Source organism: Macadamia integrifolia, chromosome 5, assembly GCF_013358625.1.
Source record: "Macadamia integrifolia cultivar HAES 741 chromosome 5, SCU_Mint_v3, whole genome shotgun sequence".
In the NCBI taxonomy this organism is placed as follows: domain Eukaryota; kingdom Viridiplantae; phylum Streptophyta; class Magnoliopsida; order Proteales; family Proteaceae; genus Macadamia; species Macadamia integrifolia.
The window spans coordinates 17,268,537-17,286,181 of record NC_056561.1 but is presented as its reverse complement, the minus strand read 5'-3'; the positions used below and the strand labels follow the sequence as shown (position 1 = coordinate 17,286,181).

General features: G+C 37.6%; 1 protein-coding gene across 4 annotated transcripts; it reads left to right on the top strand.

Moving 5' to 3' along the window:
• The first annotated feature begins 4,849 nt into the window (after nt 1-4,849).
• LOC122080006 (pentatricopeptide repeat-containing protein At1g56690, mitochondrial-like) lies at nt 4,850-11,356 on the top strand. Of its 4 annotated transcripts, none has more exons than XR_006140580.1 (2): nt 4,850-8,162; nt 11,111-11,356. XR_006140580.1 is itself a non-coding variant. In XM_042646849.1 (2 exons), exon 2 carries the CDS (start codon nt 5,502-5,504, stop codon nt 7,611-7,613), a length of 2,112 nt encoding a protein of 703 aa, XP_042502783.1. In that variant the 5' UTR covers nt 4,850-5,274; nt 5,427-5,501; the 3' UTR covers nt 7,614-11,356. The 4 variants fall into 4 exon arrangements, 3 of the variants coding, with proteins under 3 accessions (XP_042502783.1, XP_042502782.1, XP_042502784.1); XM_042646849.1 differs by having other exon boundaries at nt 4,850-5,274; nt 5,427-11,356; XM_042646848.1 differs by having other exon boundaries at nt 4,850-5,280; nt 5,427-11,356.
• The last annotated feature ends 6,289 nt before the right edge of the window (nt 11,357-17,645 follow it).

Below are 17,645 nucleotides of genomic sequence, written 5' to 3'. Positions count from 1 at the left end.
GGTGGATGGGTGGTCTAAGGAAGTTGCCCTGTTTGCTGAACATGAATCCAAAGTAGTTTCCAATGATGCTCAAATTTCAGTTCAACTTTTACAACTATATGAATGTAACAGTATATGTGATTTTGTTTTTAATATCATTATTTAATTATGGATTAATTTTTTACTAATTTAATTTCATTAAAATAGAATTCATAACTGATTAAAAAAGTTCATTTTTATTTGAAAGATAAGGACCATTCAAAAGTTCAATGAGAAAAAACACTATTTTTTAGCATACAGCTAAGATTATCCAATAAATTTTATGTGCATTGTATTTTTTTATTTTTCGTAAAATTGATTTGCCTTGTACAAGGGTTTCTTGGTGTATTATGCAATGCTTAAAATGATTAATATATTAGTAAAGCTATCATGTATGAATCCGTGAAAACACAGAAGTATTCACTATTAGACTATCAGCCTATGTTCTTTTTTTAGATAATTCAAAAGATCGAATTTTCCTTCTCCCACAATCAAGGATAATTCCCTTGACCATTGGGTTCAATTCATATGATGTCCATAGGGTATAGGCCTATAGGGGAATATTGGGGGGGGGGTATTATCGGCTGTTCATAAATAAGGATAGATATTTATGGTCATTGATGATCATATGATTTCTTGACAACACTATTAAGCTAGAAAAACTTTATCCCAAATATGAATATGATAAGTGAGATTTCAAGTAAATTTTTCTATAATCTTCTTCTAATCGAAGAAATTATTCATCAAAATAACGAGTCATCACTTGCATTGTTAAGGTCATATTTGAGATCACCAAAAGCTAGGAGTTGTTATATTCTCTTGTCTTCTTTTTATTTATGGATATCTCATTGGTATACATCTTTTCTTTGTTTTCCAAATCTTTAGTGGATTACAGATAGAATTCAAAAAGATCAAATATATGTAAGTGTAAATGCATGGTATGTACCAAACAAAAAAACTCATGGCCAGATGTCCACAACAACCTTCATTCATGTATTAAGTTTTAGCTTAAAAACATACCTAGGCCTTCGCCCTGCAGTTTAGCTTAAAAACATACCCTGCTGGTTGGTCACTTGATTAATTTCAAGTGCATCTGTACTTGATAGTCAATACCCTTGAACTTAAAAATATAATGATAAATAAATAAATAAATTAAAATTTTTTTTTTATAACAAAAAAAGGATGCTCCATAATAGTGATCATAGCCCTCAGGACAAGCTCTCATAACCCACAATCAACCAATTCGAGCATGAATATCGAATTCACAATCAACCGACTCAAACGGTGATGAATTGAAGACATTTTCATCACTAGACTACCAACTCCATTGATAAAAAGTCTTAGATAACTAAAATTCAAATAATGATTTCCTTTTATTCAACGCAACAATGCCAGATCAACCCTCATTTATAGGATAGGTAAAATATTATCATGAGAGAAATCTACTATATGGTGTAAGTCGTGTCACCATTCGGTTGATATGCACCACACGATATTTGGCTACAAAAGGGCAGGGGTAGAGAAAACATATAAAAATAAATAAATAATGTATAAAGAAATTATAGATTTGATTAGGTCTCTATCCCTGTCCAAATTTGACCCAGATCTCAAGCCAATAGACAATTGATGATTAAACCCTGTCCCACAAATAAAGTTCATGGCTCCACGCCTCCTTGTGGTCTACTTATTCATAAAATTATATGATCTTTTGAGATGTTGGGAGATAGTGAATTTTTGTAAAGCGGTTGCATTGTCATTTTAAGCTTATATATCTAAAATCTAAACACTTGCAAATCGGCTTTAAAAATGTCAGGTTGAGTAGGATTATTAATCAATCAATCCTAATTAGCATCAATATAGGACCTAAATCCTTTCTAGTTGAGAGGGTTACCCATTGTTCACCCGGTAGTAGAGAGCATCTGGATACACACCTCAACATATAAATATTCATCCTAAGGGACTCGCAGCGGTCAAATACACGTTGAGACACACAACATCCTAAGGCTAAATGTGTTTAAATGGGCTAATAGTGCTATAAACGATAGGTTAACAATGTCGGTGTGCCTTTCAATCTATAACCAAGCACCGTTACCCATCCTTTCCCTAATCAGGCGAAGCCTGGCATGCACTGGACCATTTACTAACCAGTTTTGGACTAATGGTTATACCGGTTGGGCCTATTAATGCCGGTCAGGCCAGCATTTGACACCCTTACATTGCAATGCATTTGGGAGATATTTTGGACTTCATCAACGGGGGTAGTGTAATGATGACCCATGAGTCTAATAACACAGTCACATGACTAGAGAAGAGATTTTTCAACTCTATTGGTAAAGATAAAAACCTCATCTATTGAGTGTAAGAAGAATACTTGGTTTAGTACATCTATTTTGCATCACATGAAAGGTAGGTGATGTGGTTATTATTTTATTTTTTTTATGTTGATTAGGGAGGACATGGTCTAGATCACCCATGTCAAACTTTTTAGCATAACTGATATTTTCCCTTCGGTCAAATTTCGTGTATTAGCATGCAACCCCATTATAGCTCTGCGCATGACTACTAATACCTCAATACTATTGAATCATTATTATAAATTTAAAAAATGAGCTGAAGGACCTTGGATTTAAATTTTAGTCCCATTCAATCTACCATGTGGCAAATATAATTGTATAAACCATAATTTATTTTTTGTCAACCAATCTTGGATCCCCACATCCTAAATTTACAAGAAAATAAATGTACAAATATAAAAACCACATAGATAACTAGGGGTATAACTTTTGGCCTGGATGGCCCAAACCCGCCCTAGCTTGGTCTGAGCTCGAATAGGGTTTGGGAATTCTTACCCTGAGGGTGGGTTACGGTTGAAAAACACTTACGATGGGTCAGGGTTGAGAGAGTCCTAGGTTGAGGCCACGACCCAGTCTAGCCCGGCCCAACTCGACCCAAAGTTTAACCCTGATTTATATAATATAATTTAGTGATATTGAAATCTGGATCATTAATACAGAAGTTTCTAACCCCAGCATATTAGGTGTTAGTTATCTGATAACATAAACCAGTGCTACTCTAGAATCCCTTACTAATTCAATATACCTCGGTTGAGCAATATAGCTGTGCACAACCACTATTAGGTAATTATCTCATAAGGTGACTGTTTTTGGGTTCAGTAGAGCATTATATAGCTGTGCACAAGCACTGCTGACCTTTAGTTTCTTAAATGAAGGTTAAGTATTGGAGTCTGAAGATGATGTGTGACTTTGAAAAGTACTGCTATTTGTTTTCCAGGTTTTGTTTCTAATAGTTTATTTCAGTTCATTATGTCTGGACTTTAATCATTTCAAATGAATGACAATTGTGGTTGAGATTTTCATGTTTGTATCTGTTTCAAGTACTTCATTTGTTTAGTGTGATTATGGAACTATTTTGAGATAATACTTCTAGAATCCCCACATTCTACTACTTGAACCGTTAGAAGAACCAGAGATTAGGAGTGGAAATAGGGTGGGTTGGTTCAGTTGACTGTTCATGGTTATAACTAAGGGTCTATCACCCATCTCTCTCCCTCCGATCCCCTCCCACAGCCTCCCATGGTCCCCTTTCAGACCCCCACAATCCCTCTTTGTGTCTTCCATTGGCGAGACACTAGTTCCCCTCCTACCCCAAGAAGTTGCCCCACGAAGTCTGTTCCTTGCCTAGCAATGAAAAAATTATACCTACAGTATGGAAATTAGTAGTCATGTTCTCTGTTGTGGCATTCTGTCTTAATTGGTGAGCCTTTCAATCCTCTCTTTGGGTGCGTGCTTTCTATTGGGTGGCCTCGTTTCCTTCTTGTGGTCGGGTTTTCTTTCTTGTACTTTTCAGTTGGGGCTTTTCCCTTTCTTTTGGCTGATCCTAGCCTTCCCCTTTGTTGAGCCAAGGCCTTTGCGTTTTGATTGTTCCCTCCTTCCCCACTTTCTTTCCTTTGGTAATGGATAAAATAAAATAAAATAAAATCGGTTTTACTTCAATTTCTCTTAAGATCACATGTAAGCTTCTCAAAATAATCACTAAGAATTAATGACAACCACATAAACAAGCCCCAATATAACTTTATTGCCATTACCAAACAAGTTTATAGTAAAAAAATTATAGGTCCATTCATAAAAGAAAAACCCACCCAAATACATCAAATTATGACCATATATCTCTGGGACAAAGTTCTTTTTCCCTTAATTTTTCGGGTAAAAATCCTCAGCCTCCCGGTACTGGTGTGGTGAGGCTTTGGACGGCTGAGAACACCTCAGGGTGTGTGCCAGGGTGCTCCCCAGCCGTCTCACCACATTAGTGCAGTGAGGCTTTGGATGGCTGAGAGCACCTCAGGGTGTGTGCTAGGGTGCTCCCAACCGTCTCACTATATCGATGCCGGGAGACAGAGAATGATTGCTCTAATTTTTCGGGGGGAAAAAGAACACTACCTGGTCATGTTCCCCTATGCCCTCTCACAAGGGGCTACAAAATGACCATGCAGCCCCCTATGTTGGATGCCCCAGCACGCATCCCATTGGATAAGGCTCTGGCTCAGGCTATACACGACCAGGTAGCGACCCTCGGCCCTTTTTTTTTGGAAGATGTTTTCTGTCCAGACGTATCGTCTACACAAATACTCTCTAGATTCATCTGTCTTTTCCTTCAATAGGGGTAGAAATGTCATTTCATAAGTATGAGGAGAAGATAGATACTTTGGAACACTGGTCAGAAAACATTTTCCCTATTTCCAATCAATTCCTTATATAGAATTTGTGTGTGAGTATAGCCTTTTTTTGTTAACCTTCGGATTGAAAGTTACCTTTGGGTCTCTGTCTCCCTTGAGCAACATAGTTTCAAGAATTTTAATTTATTTTCTGCACATCTGTAGGGCCCATTGTTTATTTTTTTTATGAAAAAGTTAGGATTGGCTATCAAATTCTAGAGTTCTGTGATGATTGAATTTCTATTTAAATGCATTTCTATTCTATTTGCATTCCCACATAATAACACCTGAAGCATCCTGGCAGAGTGTTATCAAACGGCCCATGAGTGGTTGAAATTTACTGTTTTGCAGGTTATAGCGTGATCAACGATTAGAACCAGGCTTGGCAAATGAACCTCTAGAGTGTACTCAGATGTTTGGAATAATCTTCTTGGCCTGTTAAATGGACTTTTTTAAGTTAAATTGAGAAGAAGAGGATGTATATACCAAATGCCAACCTGTTCCAAAAGCTGCCACCTCTTGTCAGTGTACTAAACAAAACAACCGGCAAACTAAACTTGTGATTCAGATTCCTGCAGGATTAGGCAATAGGATAATAGTACTGTAAATTTTGCTTTTCGATATTAAGCTTGAATTGCTTGGATCACATTAAGTAATCTTTATGATTTTGCAGGTCCTCTTAGGAATTAGTCCACACTGAAAGGCCGTTTCTTGTCTAGCATCTGGGTTCCTTGATTTTGGTCTCTAGATGGTGTTCTCATTGATCCGTTATCAACCTTATTGCACTGGTGCTGTACTCTCTGCCAATTATCAGATTTCTAGGTATGCCCGACTTGGCCTCATTGAAAATGCCCGGAGAGTGTTCGATGAAATGCCTCACAAAAGCATTATTTCTTGGAACTCCATTATTGCTGCATATTTCCAAAACAAGCTACCCCAAGAAGCCCGGAGTCTGTTTGACAGAATGCCTGACAGGAACACGACTTCATGGAATGGTATGATTTCTGGTTATGTGAAAAGTAGAATGATTAGGGAAGCACGTAGATTTTTTGATGCAATGCCTGAACGAAATGTTGTTTCCTGGACTTCTATGGTTAGAGGGTATGTGCAGGAAGGTGTAATCTTGGAGGCTGAATCCCTCTTTTGGCAAATGCCAGAAAAGAATGTTGTCTCTTGGACTGTCATGTTGGGTGGGCTGATTCAAGATCGTCGGATTGATGATGCTCGTCGGCTTTTTGATGAAATGCCAATTAAGGATGTGGTCACCTGGACTACTATGATTTCAGGGTATTGCCAAGAAGGCCATTTGGCTGAAGCTCGTGAGCTCTTCGATACCATCCCACGTCGAAACATAATCACCTGGACGACTATGATATCGGGTTATGCGCATAATCTTCAGGTAGATATTGCAAGGAAGCTTTTTGAAGTAATGCCAGAAAAGAATGAAGTTTCTTGGACAGCGATGCTTACTGGTTACACACAATCTGGTAGGATCAAAGAAGCGGTGGAGATTTTTGAAACAATGCCAGAGAAGTCAGTCATTTCTTGTAACGCAATGATCCTCGGATTTGGCCAGAGTGGAAATGTTTCTGCAGCAAGGTGTGTATTTGACAGAATGAGGGCAAAAGATGATGGGACCTGGAGTGCAATGATTAAGGGCTATGAAAGAAATGGGTTTGAATTGGAAGCACTCAACATGTTTGCTCTAATGCAAAGAGCAGGAATTAGGCCAAATTACCCTTCTTTGATTAGTGTTCTTTCTGTCTGTGCCAGCTTGGCAATTCTTGATCACGGTAGGCAAATTCATGCTGAGGTGGTAAAATCACAGTTTGACTTGGATGCATTTGTTGCTTCAGCCTTGATCACAATGTATGTTAAGTGTGGTGATCTTTTTAAGGCAAAAAAAGTGTTTGATAGGTGTTCTCTAAAGGATATTGTTATTTGGAATTCTATGATCACTGGTTATGCCCAACATGGCTTAGGAGAGGAAGCTCTGGAAGTGTTTAATGAAATATGTTCTATAGGCATGGCACCTGATGATGTTACATTTGTTGGAGTTCTTTCTGCATGTAGTTACACTGGAAGGGTCAAGGAAGGGCTGGAAATTTTTGAGTCAATGAGATCGAATTATTATGTTGAGCCAACGGCTGAACATTATGCTTGCATGGTTGATCTGCTTGGTCGAGCTGGCCATATCAATGACGCGATGAATTTGATTGAAAAGATGCCAATTGAAGCTGATGCTGTTGTTTGGGGTGCTTTATTAGGTGCATGTAGGACACACAAGAACTTGGAGTTGGCTGAGGTAGCAGCGAAGAAACTTTTGTTGCTTGAGCCCAAAAATGCGGGGCCTTATATCTTGCTATCCAATATTTATGCTTCAAAGGGCAGATGGGAAGATGTTGTGGATCTGAGAAAAGTGATGAAAGCCAGGAATATAAGCAAGTCACCTGGCTGTAGCTGGATTGAGGTCGAGAACAAAGTGCATATATTTACCGGGGGAGATAGTGTGGAGCATCCTGATCATGGGGCTATTGTGGGAATGTTGGAGAAATTAGGTGGGTTATTAAGGGCTGCTGGTTATTGTCCAGATGGCAGCTTTGTGCTGCATGATATAGATGAGGAACAGAAGGTGCATAACTTAGGTTACCACAGTGAGAAGCTTGCTGTGGCATTTGGGCTGTTGAGGGTGCCTGAAGGAATGCCCATCCGGGTCATGAAGAACCTTCGGGTGTGTGGGGATTGCCATTCAGCAATTAAATTGATAGCAAAAATTACAGGGCGAGAGATCATCCTGAGGGATGCCAATAGATTCCATCATTTTAAAGGTGGCCTGTGTTCTTGCAGAGACTATTGGTGAGGTCAACCTATATATTCTAATTGAAGTTAGTGAGGTAAAGTATATCTTCTAATTGAAGTAATGGTCAGGTAGGTCCTTCTCATTCCATAACCCAGGAGGATTTGCTATAATAGAAATCAGCCGTCTCTTCTGTCAAAACTCTTCCATGGCTAGGGTAGGGGTAAAATCCAGACAAATAATCTTCTAGACATCCGATGCAACTTTTCTGTTGTTGGGAGCCTTAGATGGTAGGGTCCTTGTGCACCCTCTTTGCACATGCTTTACTTGTAGTTCTGATCTGTGCCTATAATAAACTATTCTCCCAATTTATAGGCAGATAGAACAAGAACCTTGTATATTCGCCATCTTCACTCAGTTGAGTTGGTATCTACATTGCATTATAAGGGAGAAGTAGTGTGTTTAATTCTCCATTGGTACATGACAATACTGGTCGACACATTGGTCTATCATGCATCACTGTCCCATCCTCAATCTGCTTCCTCGCTCTGCAAGTCAGGATTCTTCAGTGAACAGGAGTCTTCAGTGAACAACTACCCTTTCAAAAGTAAGGTACATTATAAGTTCGATATTTATTTCTAATTGGTGCACTGAAGCTGTCTATTTTACTTTACGATTTGAGCTAATGACAAGCACAAATGTCAAAATGGGGTTTTCATGAATGGCAGCACATGCTGCATTCTCACTCCTTTGTTTACAAAGTTGTTTCTGTTATATTGGCAAAGTTCTGTCATCTGAGTACATCATCGATCTGGCCTTGTTCAGTCTCTTACAAGCAGGAAATAAACTCACTTTTGATAAATGTATGTTCTCGTTAGTTTTAAGCCTTGGATTAGTATGCTTTCTCCCCTCCCTAACCCCCCCCAACCCCCGCGTTGCTAAGATCATGTATGTTTCTCTGTTTATTTCTTTCTTAGGGTGTATCACAAATTATTTGGATCCACATGTTATTAATAATACTGCCACTGTAAGTCTAGGAAGCTTTATCTTTGTAGGTTGTAAGAAACTCTCATCCAGAAATTTTTATTGAATAATAGTCTACTTCTAAGCAAATTTACAATAGTTGATAGGGGAAGTCATACAATTCGAGATTATCTTCTCCATTAATAAGGTTAGTAATGTGTTTGAAGGGCTAATAGTACGAGATGAATAGTCCAATACAGCAGTACATGGAGGCCTTATGATTAAATAGGACCAGAAAGTACCAATCAAATAATCAAAATGGTCATGTAGTCTTCTTCGTGGCTCAAATAGGTGACCAATGTAAAATAATGCAGCCCACTTGGAAATATCTTCAGCAGTTAAAAGTTCATATTAAATTTTTACAGAACTATTTCCAGAGACCTGAACAGTTTTCACATGTTTTTATGTGATCCTTCCCTGGTCTTACAGTCTGTTTTTGGATTTTCGCTCTTCCTGTTTTAATCAACTAGATCGATTCTTGTGATGGACCAGATAATGTTTCAACGTTTATGTTTTTCTTTTCTCAAGTTTGACATCAAATAGAGCTGTCTGGAGGGCTATGATCCATGTAGCCGACCCTATCTAAGTGGGTTTTACTGAGTTGTTGTGTGGGGGTGCTCCTTCCTTTTACTACTATTTTTGTCTTTGCTCGGATAAATGTAGCCGACCCTATCGAAGTGGGTTTTAATGAGTTGTTGTGTGGCAGTGTTCCTTCCTTTTACTACTATTTTTTTTTTCTTTGCTCAGATCCATGTAGCTGACTGATGTAGGGGGTTCCTAGGTGACTAGGTTTCCTACAAGATTAACTAACTAGGTAGGGCAAACTCAAGGAATTTGGGCTGGTTAGGATAAAGGGAGCTCAACAAACAAGATTACATGCAAAGTAAAAGTGAGGCTAATAAACAAAGTAACAAAGAGCAATAATAATCTAGGAAGAAAAGTATATGAACTCACTCAAGTGTCAAGGGGGAACATGGGGTAGGGAATATGGCAGCTAGCAAAATTAGGTTATAACACTAGCCTATTAGGCACCAAAAGTAGATAAAAACCCCATGCTATATGCTCTAAAATCAGTTAAACTAGTAATAAAAAGACTAGCAATACTTGAGGCAAACAGTGATGTAAATAAAGGTTTAACAATGGCTAAAGGGGGTGGGTTCTAATGGAAGTAACGGAGTAAATAATGAGGGGATAATGGGGGGAATGGGAGGGTTCCCTCTATACTTACCTGCTGCCTAGGTCTGAGAATAAAGAAGACAGCCCAGATTTGAAGATGGTGCCCAGCAGTAGTCCGTTCATTGAAAGGAGGTCACAGCATCAACAGAGATTAACAGCAGCAGCCAAGAGAAAGCAGCAGTAGCAGAGAACAGCCGGCAGCAGTAGACAGTAAGCAGCAGCAGAGAACATCCAACAACAGTAGACAGTAAACTACAGCAGCAACAGTAAACAGTAGCAGTAAAAGGGAATTGGAAAAGAGAGAGGGAGGCGAGAGAAGAGAGAATCGAGAGAGGGAAAAAAAGAGAGAGGCAAGAAAGAGAATGAGGGGAGGACGAGATTGAGAGAGAAAGAGAATCATTAGAGGGGTGGGGAATTGCTCATTGGCTTTTTTTTTCAATTCTAATTCATTAATTGTAAGATGGCCAATGGCCTTACACATAAATAGAGAACTAGTTACTAGAAGAAAAAAAGATTAGCTCTAGGAATATAATTTCAGAATAAAAGTTTCTTAAAACAAATAGGAAATAAAATAGAAGTGTTATTTAGTTTCCTACTTAATTCAAATATTTAAATAAACAAGGTACTAGGAAAAAAGCTACTAAAATAACTAATAGCCGTGGGCTCCACAAAATCTGGACAATAGGAGAGAGAGAAAGAGGAAGAGACCAGCGATAGTCTCTTTCCTCATTCTCACGGTAGACCAAGAAGGGTCGACCAGCAGCCTTCTTCCTCCTTTCTTCCTTCTTTCTTTTATCTTCCTTCCTGGTTTCTTCTAATCTTCCAACCACAGAGATGGGACTGGTTTGGCCTTCTTCTTCTTTCGATTGTACACTTTGATGTCCCCATCACCGACTCTGTTTAGTTGGGATAAGGCTGAGTTGTTCTTGTTGTAATATCAGGTTAGGAAATCAGAAAGTTGGATATGGAACTATGAAGGAGTAAATCTGTCACTGATTTGATACAGGTTGTGTTCTATATATGCAGTCAGATCAACTTTTTGGAATAAAATGCCAACTAACGAAATCAGAAAATCATTTCTGGAACTATAAAGGAGCTACTGTCACTGAATTGCAGCAGATTGTGTTCTATATGTAGTCAGATCAAGTTAGGAAGTAAAATAGCAAGCTTACAATTTTTCTGATCTTAGGATTTTAGGGAAAAAGGTAAAATATTACTAGAAATTGGAGATTAGATGTAAACATAAGCACAGATAAATCTGTTGAATGTCTAAACAGAAAGCATTGTAGCTTATAGGAGCCAGCAATAATTAGGCTGTTATCTTCTCAAACTCCCTCCCCTTTCTCTGTGATGTGATGCAGGACGAGATCGATAGCCTGTGGTTGATTAGCCCTTGCAGATCCAAATTGTTGGGAATTGAGATAATTGTATCCTTATCTAACTACTAGATAATTGAGATGGTTTTGAATTTGTAAATGAATAGCTCATGTTTCTAGCACGTGGTTCCTTTATTCCTGGGGGGCCAGGTGGTCTTGAGGCTTCCTACATCAACTGAGTTTGAGGCTGCTCAATTTTTGCTTTGCATCAATGAAATTATATTTATCTTCCTTGACAAAGCTAGGTAAAAACTAATCTGCTCCTTATTGCTGGACTCTATTTATTAAAGAGTTGAAAATTACAATTAAACACCACATAGTATGTTATCTCATGAAACAGTTTCATTATGGTAGCCTTTGAGTCCTACTTCAATAGACAGTTCAAGGCTATAGAAAACTCCTGGGGATAATCCAGTATGGCCTACATTAAACTAGACTCTTATGAAGAAATAACCCAATTGATGAGCTGACCCAGATTCTCTACTCCCACACATCCAAAACCCATCCCAAAGTCAGCCACAATATATTATTATGCACTAATTGTTGTTCTTTCTTACACACAGTTGGTAACCTGACTATGTCCAGAATATTACCTTCAGTTTGTCTATGTACCTTGTGTATTGAAATTTAAGGTGGCATTATGACCAATGAATATATTGGCATATAATTGAGATGAAAGTTTTCCCAGTAGCTGTAGTGGACTTCCAATCAGATAAACATGCCTGGGTATTATCATTTTAGTGGTAAGCTTTTTAATAATTTTAATGGAAGGAGAATGCTACCTGGTCACATGGCCCCTACACTAGCACAGAGGCCAATGACGGGATGCATAGAAGCATCAATGAAAGGGGGCGGGGGTTCATTTTGTATGAGGGCAGGGTAGTCAATTAATGGAATGTTGTGTCTGGGTTCTTATGAAATTTTTGAATTCATGCTTGTCCTAGACTAAAATGTGATCAATGAGATGGGTGCAAGGTCTTCTATCATATAGAGCCAACCATGTCCATCCAAGTAGGTCATATGTCAAGAAAACATTACTTAATAAAAAAATCTAATACCAACAACAATAGTATTAGATGAAAATAATACTACTTGACACCATCGACCATAGTATGTGTGGGAATCACTGATCAAACTAGTACTATTTCTACTTGAGCTTATTGTATAACAGATGAAAATAATGTTGGCTTATTTAAAGTGAATTATCTGATGATAGGAAGCACCAATGAAGCATACCTTAGAGGGCTGTTCATGGGAGTGAAGCATGCACATGGGGATATCTGGACTGAATCTGCTGATTTTGTAACTTTTTTAACTAACCATAGGATGTGCATTTTGCCTAAGAGAAATTCTTCTTTTTTTGGATGTCAGAATTTTTTGATGAAACTTAATTTCCATCTCAATCTGACTGATGATGTACTGAATTCCTAAAACACTTAGCGAGAACCTCTCCTTCTTACCCTCACTCATATAATGATGTATATTCAATCTTGTTTTCTTAATAAAAAAAACCGTTTGATAAAAAAAGAATAATACCACTAACAGTTAAGTGAATTCTGGATCCACCAAGTTAACCCACGGCTTGACTCGGTGAGGTGGCACAAATGCATCAGCAGGATTTTAGGGCCAACATCACAACATAGGCGAATGAGGGAAATACCTACTCTTAATAACTTGAACCCAATAACTTGAACCCGAAGATCTGTGACTGTGAGAGTTGAACTGACTACTGAGCAAACCAACCATGACAAGGATTTTTTGATCGTGCATAACTACATCCTATGGATTAACCATGTGTCAAATTTGAGATCTAATCAAGCTATATAGCTCATTTTGAACTTTAGAGCTTATCATTTATTTACAGTTGAAAACCTTTACAGTGATGGAGGAGTTTTCGGTCCCTTTTTTACATAATTATATCTCTATTAAGGTTCTAAAACTCAGCAATGGCCATGGGATTGATCAAGACCAATATCATTGTGACACTGATCTGAATCGAACTATATCGGACAGATTTACCACTATTTATTTTTTAGAAAAAACAGTTTTTATTAGGACTTAACTCTTAGATCATACATTTGGATCAAGATTGGAAACATCAGGATTAAGGACCGATCAAGACCAATACCCGATCCGGTCGATAATGGCTGTTAGGTTCTGTCTTTTAGAACCATTGATGATCTCTATATTGTAATATCATAGAGAGCTGCAATTGCCTTTCGAGTAGAAATCTCCTACGAGGAACCGACATAGGCAAGTAGGTAGTGATTACATTGGGATCTAGATTCCCGATTGCACATAAAATTTTGAGGAAATATCACTCCCTCACCTAAACTATAGCTAAATATCAAGTTCCCCTATATTTTTTCAAAAATTTCACTCCCCTCCCCCATAAACGTAAAGATTCTATCTACCATGCCTCACCATTTAAATCGGTTGTTAGTCAGCAATATTTTTTTCCTAATACCTAAAATACCCCCGTACAGGTAGAAAACTCATTATACCCCTTTTAATCGACTTTCCCTTCCACTATTAATCGATAAAGGCAGTTTTGTACTTTTTGGATTACAGTTTTTTTGCTATATATTTGTAACGAGTGTTTCTTTCTCTGTAATGCAAGCAATACTGAGAAGTGTAAGGACAAACGTTGTAACCCTATTCTCCATTGATAGTGAAGTAGGATTTCATCTCATCGAAGACATAGGTAATCTTGCCAAACTTCGTGAATCTATATGTCTTGTTTGTTCTTATTTTTTCATTATCTTCTATATCATTTTAGGTTGCATTTCTACAAAGACAACCTAAAACCATATTAGTCCATCTCAATTCTCTTTTGAAATTAATGGAGAATCAGCTTCCCGTATGACTGACATCATATCGTAACACTAACATTGATTGAACTAATCAATGGGTATTGTGCATGGACCATGTAGCCACGCATTGGTTCGAGATCAACTGACTTGAGCCAATACGCATGCGTCAATATTTAGACTGTTTTTTAACTCAATCGCATGGCCGCTACATATTGGCCCTCTCATAAGGCATAAGGGTCATCAATCATCTAACTTTTTTCTTTTAAATTATTTTAAAAAATTGAGTTATCAAACATTATTTTGCAACTCTATCATGCCAAGATACTCCACTACATCATTTGGGAATTCATATACACCTACCAATCATTGTAGAAGTCAAGTTCCCTCTTTTTTTAATAATAATAATAATAAGTGAGTGAAAGAATCCTATCCTACTGGCACAAGAAACATTCAAAAACAATATGTGTAAAAAGACCATGATGCCTTCTACGCCTAGGATGCTAAAGATATTGACATGCACCCTCATTGATTTAGAATTGATGTGTTTTGCAATAGGAGGATATGATTTGATTTCCCTAATAATTTATGGGTAAGAGAAAACTACTCGCTTGCATGACCACTGCATCAACACAAATCAATAGGAGGCTGCACGGAAACATCTTTAACACATAGGACGGGAGATAATGCGTCTTTTCATGCTTGCCTATGTCCAAACATAGACACACGTAAGCGGATAGGTTTTTTTTTTTTTTTTTTTTTTCCCATAATATATATTACTTTAACTCTTGGTCCCATGAACAAATATGGCTACTAAGCAAATGGTCAAGACTATTCGTCAACATTGGTTGAGTTTCATAAAACCTATAGGGTTTTTCAATGATCCCACTCACAACACTATAATTAATACATATATATATATATATATTTATTGGTAGGACTATAATGAATAGATTAAGATATACCCGAGCATGAGTCTCACGAACCATCTCAAAAACAAAATAAACATTGTTGGATTTATGGGCTAAATTAATTATTCGGGTTGATTAAATGGGTGAGAGTCAAATTGCATGAACCGGTTCGGTCCACTCTCAAGCTTAAGGATATGCTGGCTCAACCCATTGTGGTTTAGGGTTTTGAGTGCAGGACAGTATTATAAATATTAGGTTTTGGGTCCCTACAACCATTATTCACTCTTCCCCACTTTACCACTAAAGAGAGAGAACCAAGGAGGTTTAAGGGGTTGTAGAAGATCCATAGCCAAGCCAATAGAGCGAAAGTGGGAGTGACCAACATCAATCATCTTCAGCATACTAGGTGAAAGGTACAAATCGATCCTCCATAATTTTATTAGATTCGTGTTCTTGTTTTTCCTGTGTGGTTTCCTCCATAGGGTTTCAATCTCAAACCCATAGGGAGTTCTAACAAGTGGTATCAGAGCCAGACCACATGGGACAAGAATCGATTGAATTTTTCTTGTACATGAGGATTTTGATTATTACTTAAAACTTGATTTGATTAAAAATCATGAAAATCATGAAAATCATAAAAATCGTAATTTTACCATCACTTAAAGATCCTGTATAGAAAAACTTTCTTCACGAAAGTTGTAGATCACGAGAAGACGGTCGCGGCGGTATGCCGCACATCACCGGAAACCTCCGGACGCGCCGGCACGCGCCGCCGGAAACCGGCTGCCGGAGGAGAGAGAAAAAAAATTCCAAAAAAAAAAACGGCGGCGAGTCATCGCCGGGTCAACTCGGAAACCCTACCGAGTCGAACCGGTGACACAGTGGGTCAACTCATATATACTATTTGACCCGGTCAAAGGTTGACCGGGTCGTTGACCATTTGACCCGAATTTGACCCGGAATTCATATGGCTGAACCGGTTGGTTTTGATTGATTTAAAAAAAAGACTTGTTTGGTTTTTGTTCATTTTGGGTTTTTATTTAAACTACTTTAAATTTCATTTAAAGGTTCGTTTTAAGGCCAAATTGGAATCTGTTTTTTGCGTTGGATTCCTTGTTTCGGGCCACATTTAATGATCTAATTTTTAATATGACATATTTATTTGAAATTTTATGTTGTATTTAGTTTCAATCATTGAAACAAAAGGGCGTTTTTATTTAAACTACTTTAAATTTTATTTAAACTACTTTAAATTTCATTTAAAGGTTCGTTTTAAGGCCAAATTGAAATCTGTTTTTTGCGTTGGATTTCTTGTTTCGGGCCACATTTAATGATCTAATTTTTTAATATGAAATGTTTATTTGAAATTTTATGTTGTATTTAGTTTCAATCATTGAAACAAAATGGCATAAATCAATGCTTTGAAAAATATATATGTTATTGGTTACCATGAAATTGAGAAGTTTTTTTTTTAAATTGAGATATATTAATATGGAAAAGGGTGTAAGCTTCCGCTCATTCTTAGTTGCAAAGTAATTTTGCTTTAGGAAACCATGAAATGATGAGGTGGAATCCACCAAAGTGGTACATCTTATTATTTCATGATTTTCCACAGGGAAACAATGTAGGTGACATTTGCCCAAAGGTGATGTCACCAAAGTTAAGAAAATGACAGTAACCTAGAGGTTCCTAAGCCCAAAGGTGAGGGGATTTCAAAAGTTATTGTTCTTTTCACAGTAAATATAAATTTACAAGAGGATCAGTGCATTCTTAGCCCAAAGGATAGGAATGTAGTTGCGGTTGTGACTCTTGTATGGTTATTGTTGTCCTAGTGACATTTATATGTATGTTTTGAACATAAAGATATACATCTCCAATGGGAAAGATATGATAGAACTGAGTGAAACCCACCAAAGTGGTACATTCAGTTCGATTGTATCTTCTCCAACAGTAAAGGTGATACTTTCCCAAAGGTTATGTCATCAAGGTTTGAGGATAATCATCCACATTTCAGAAAGGGACATTGAATTTGGAGTTCTTTTGCCCAAAGGTGATTGAATTCCAAAGTTAGTGTTGTTTTCACAGTTAAAAGAATAATATAAGAGCATCAGCTAATTCCTGTCCCAAAGGATAGGGATACATTGTTAGTTGTAACTCTTATTTAAAATATATTGATGGTATTACATGCTTTTATATTATGGTTTATATTTTGATATTTGGCATGTATTGTGTTGTTGTTACTGCTGTAGTAAGATGGCAGTTCCCTCAAGTTATGTATCTTCCATCCCAATACTCACTGGTAACAACTATCAAAAGTGGGTGGAGGAATTAGAATTGCATTTAGGTCTTCTTGACTTAGACTTGGCACTTAGGGAGCCTAAACCTGAGCCTCTCACAGACTCGAGCAGAAGTGCTGAAAGGACCAAGTTTAAGAAATGGACTGAAGCAAACAGAAAGTGCATACTGGTTTTAAAGAAGCAGTTCCTGAAATTATACGTGGGAACATAGAGATCAAAGACACTGCAAAAGAATTCCTGGATGCTATTAAAGGTAGATTTCAACACAACAAGAAAGCTGAGAAAACCACATTGATGACCAGGCTAATGAATACAAGGTATGATGGATGTGGGAGTGTTAGAGAATACATTTTGGGTGTAGCTACTGATGCTGGTAAACTTAAGGATCTTGGAATACAGATCGATGAAGAATATATTGTACACATTGCACTGAATACCCTCTCTAGTCAGTATAAGGTTATCCAATCTACCTAAATGAGCTCATTTCCATTTGCACTCAAGA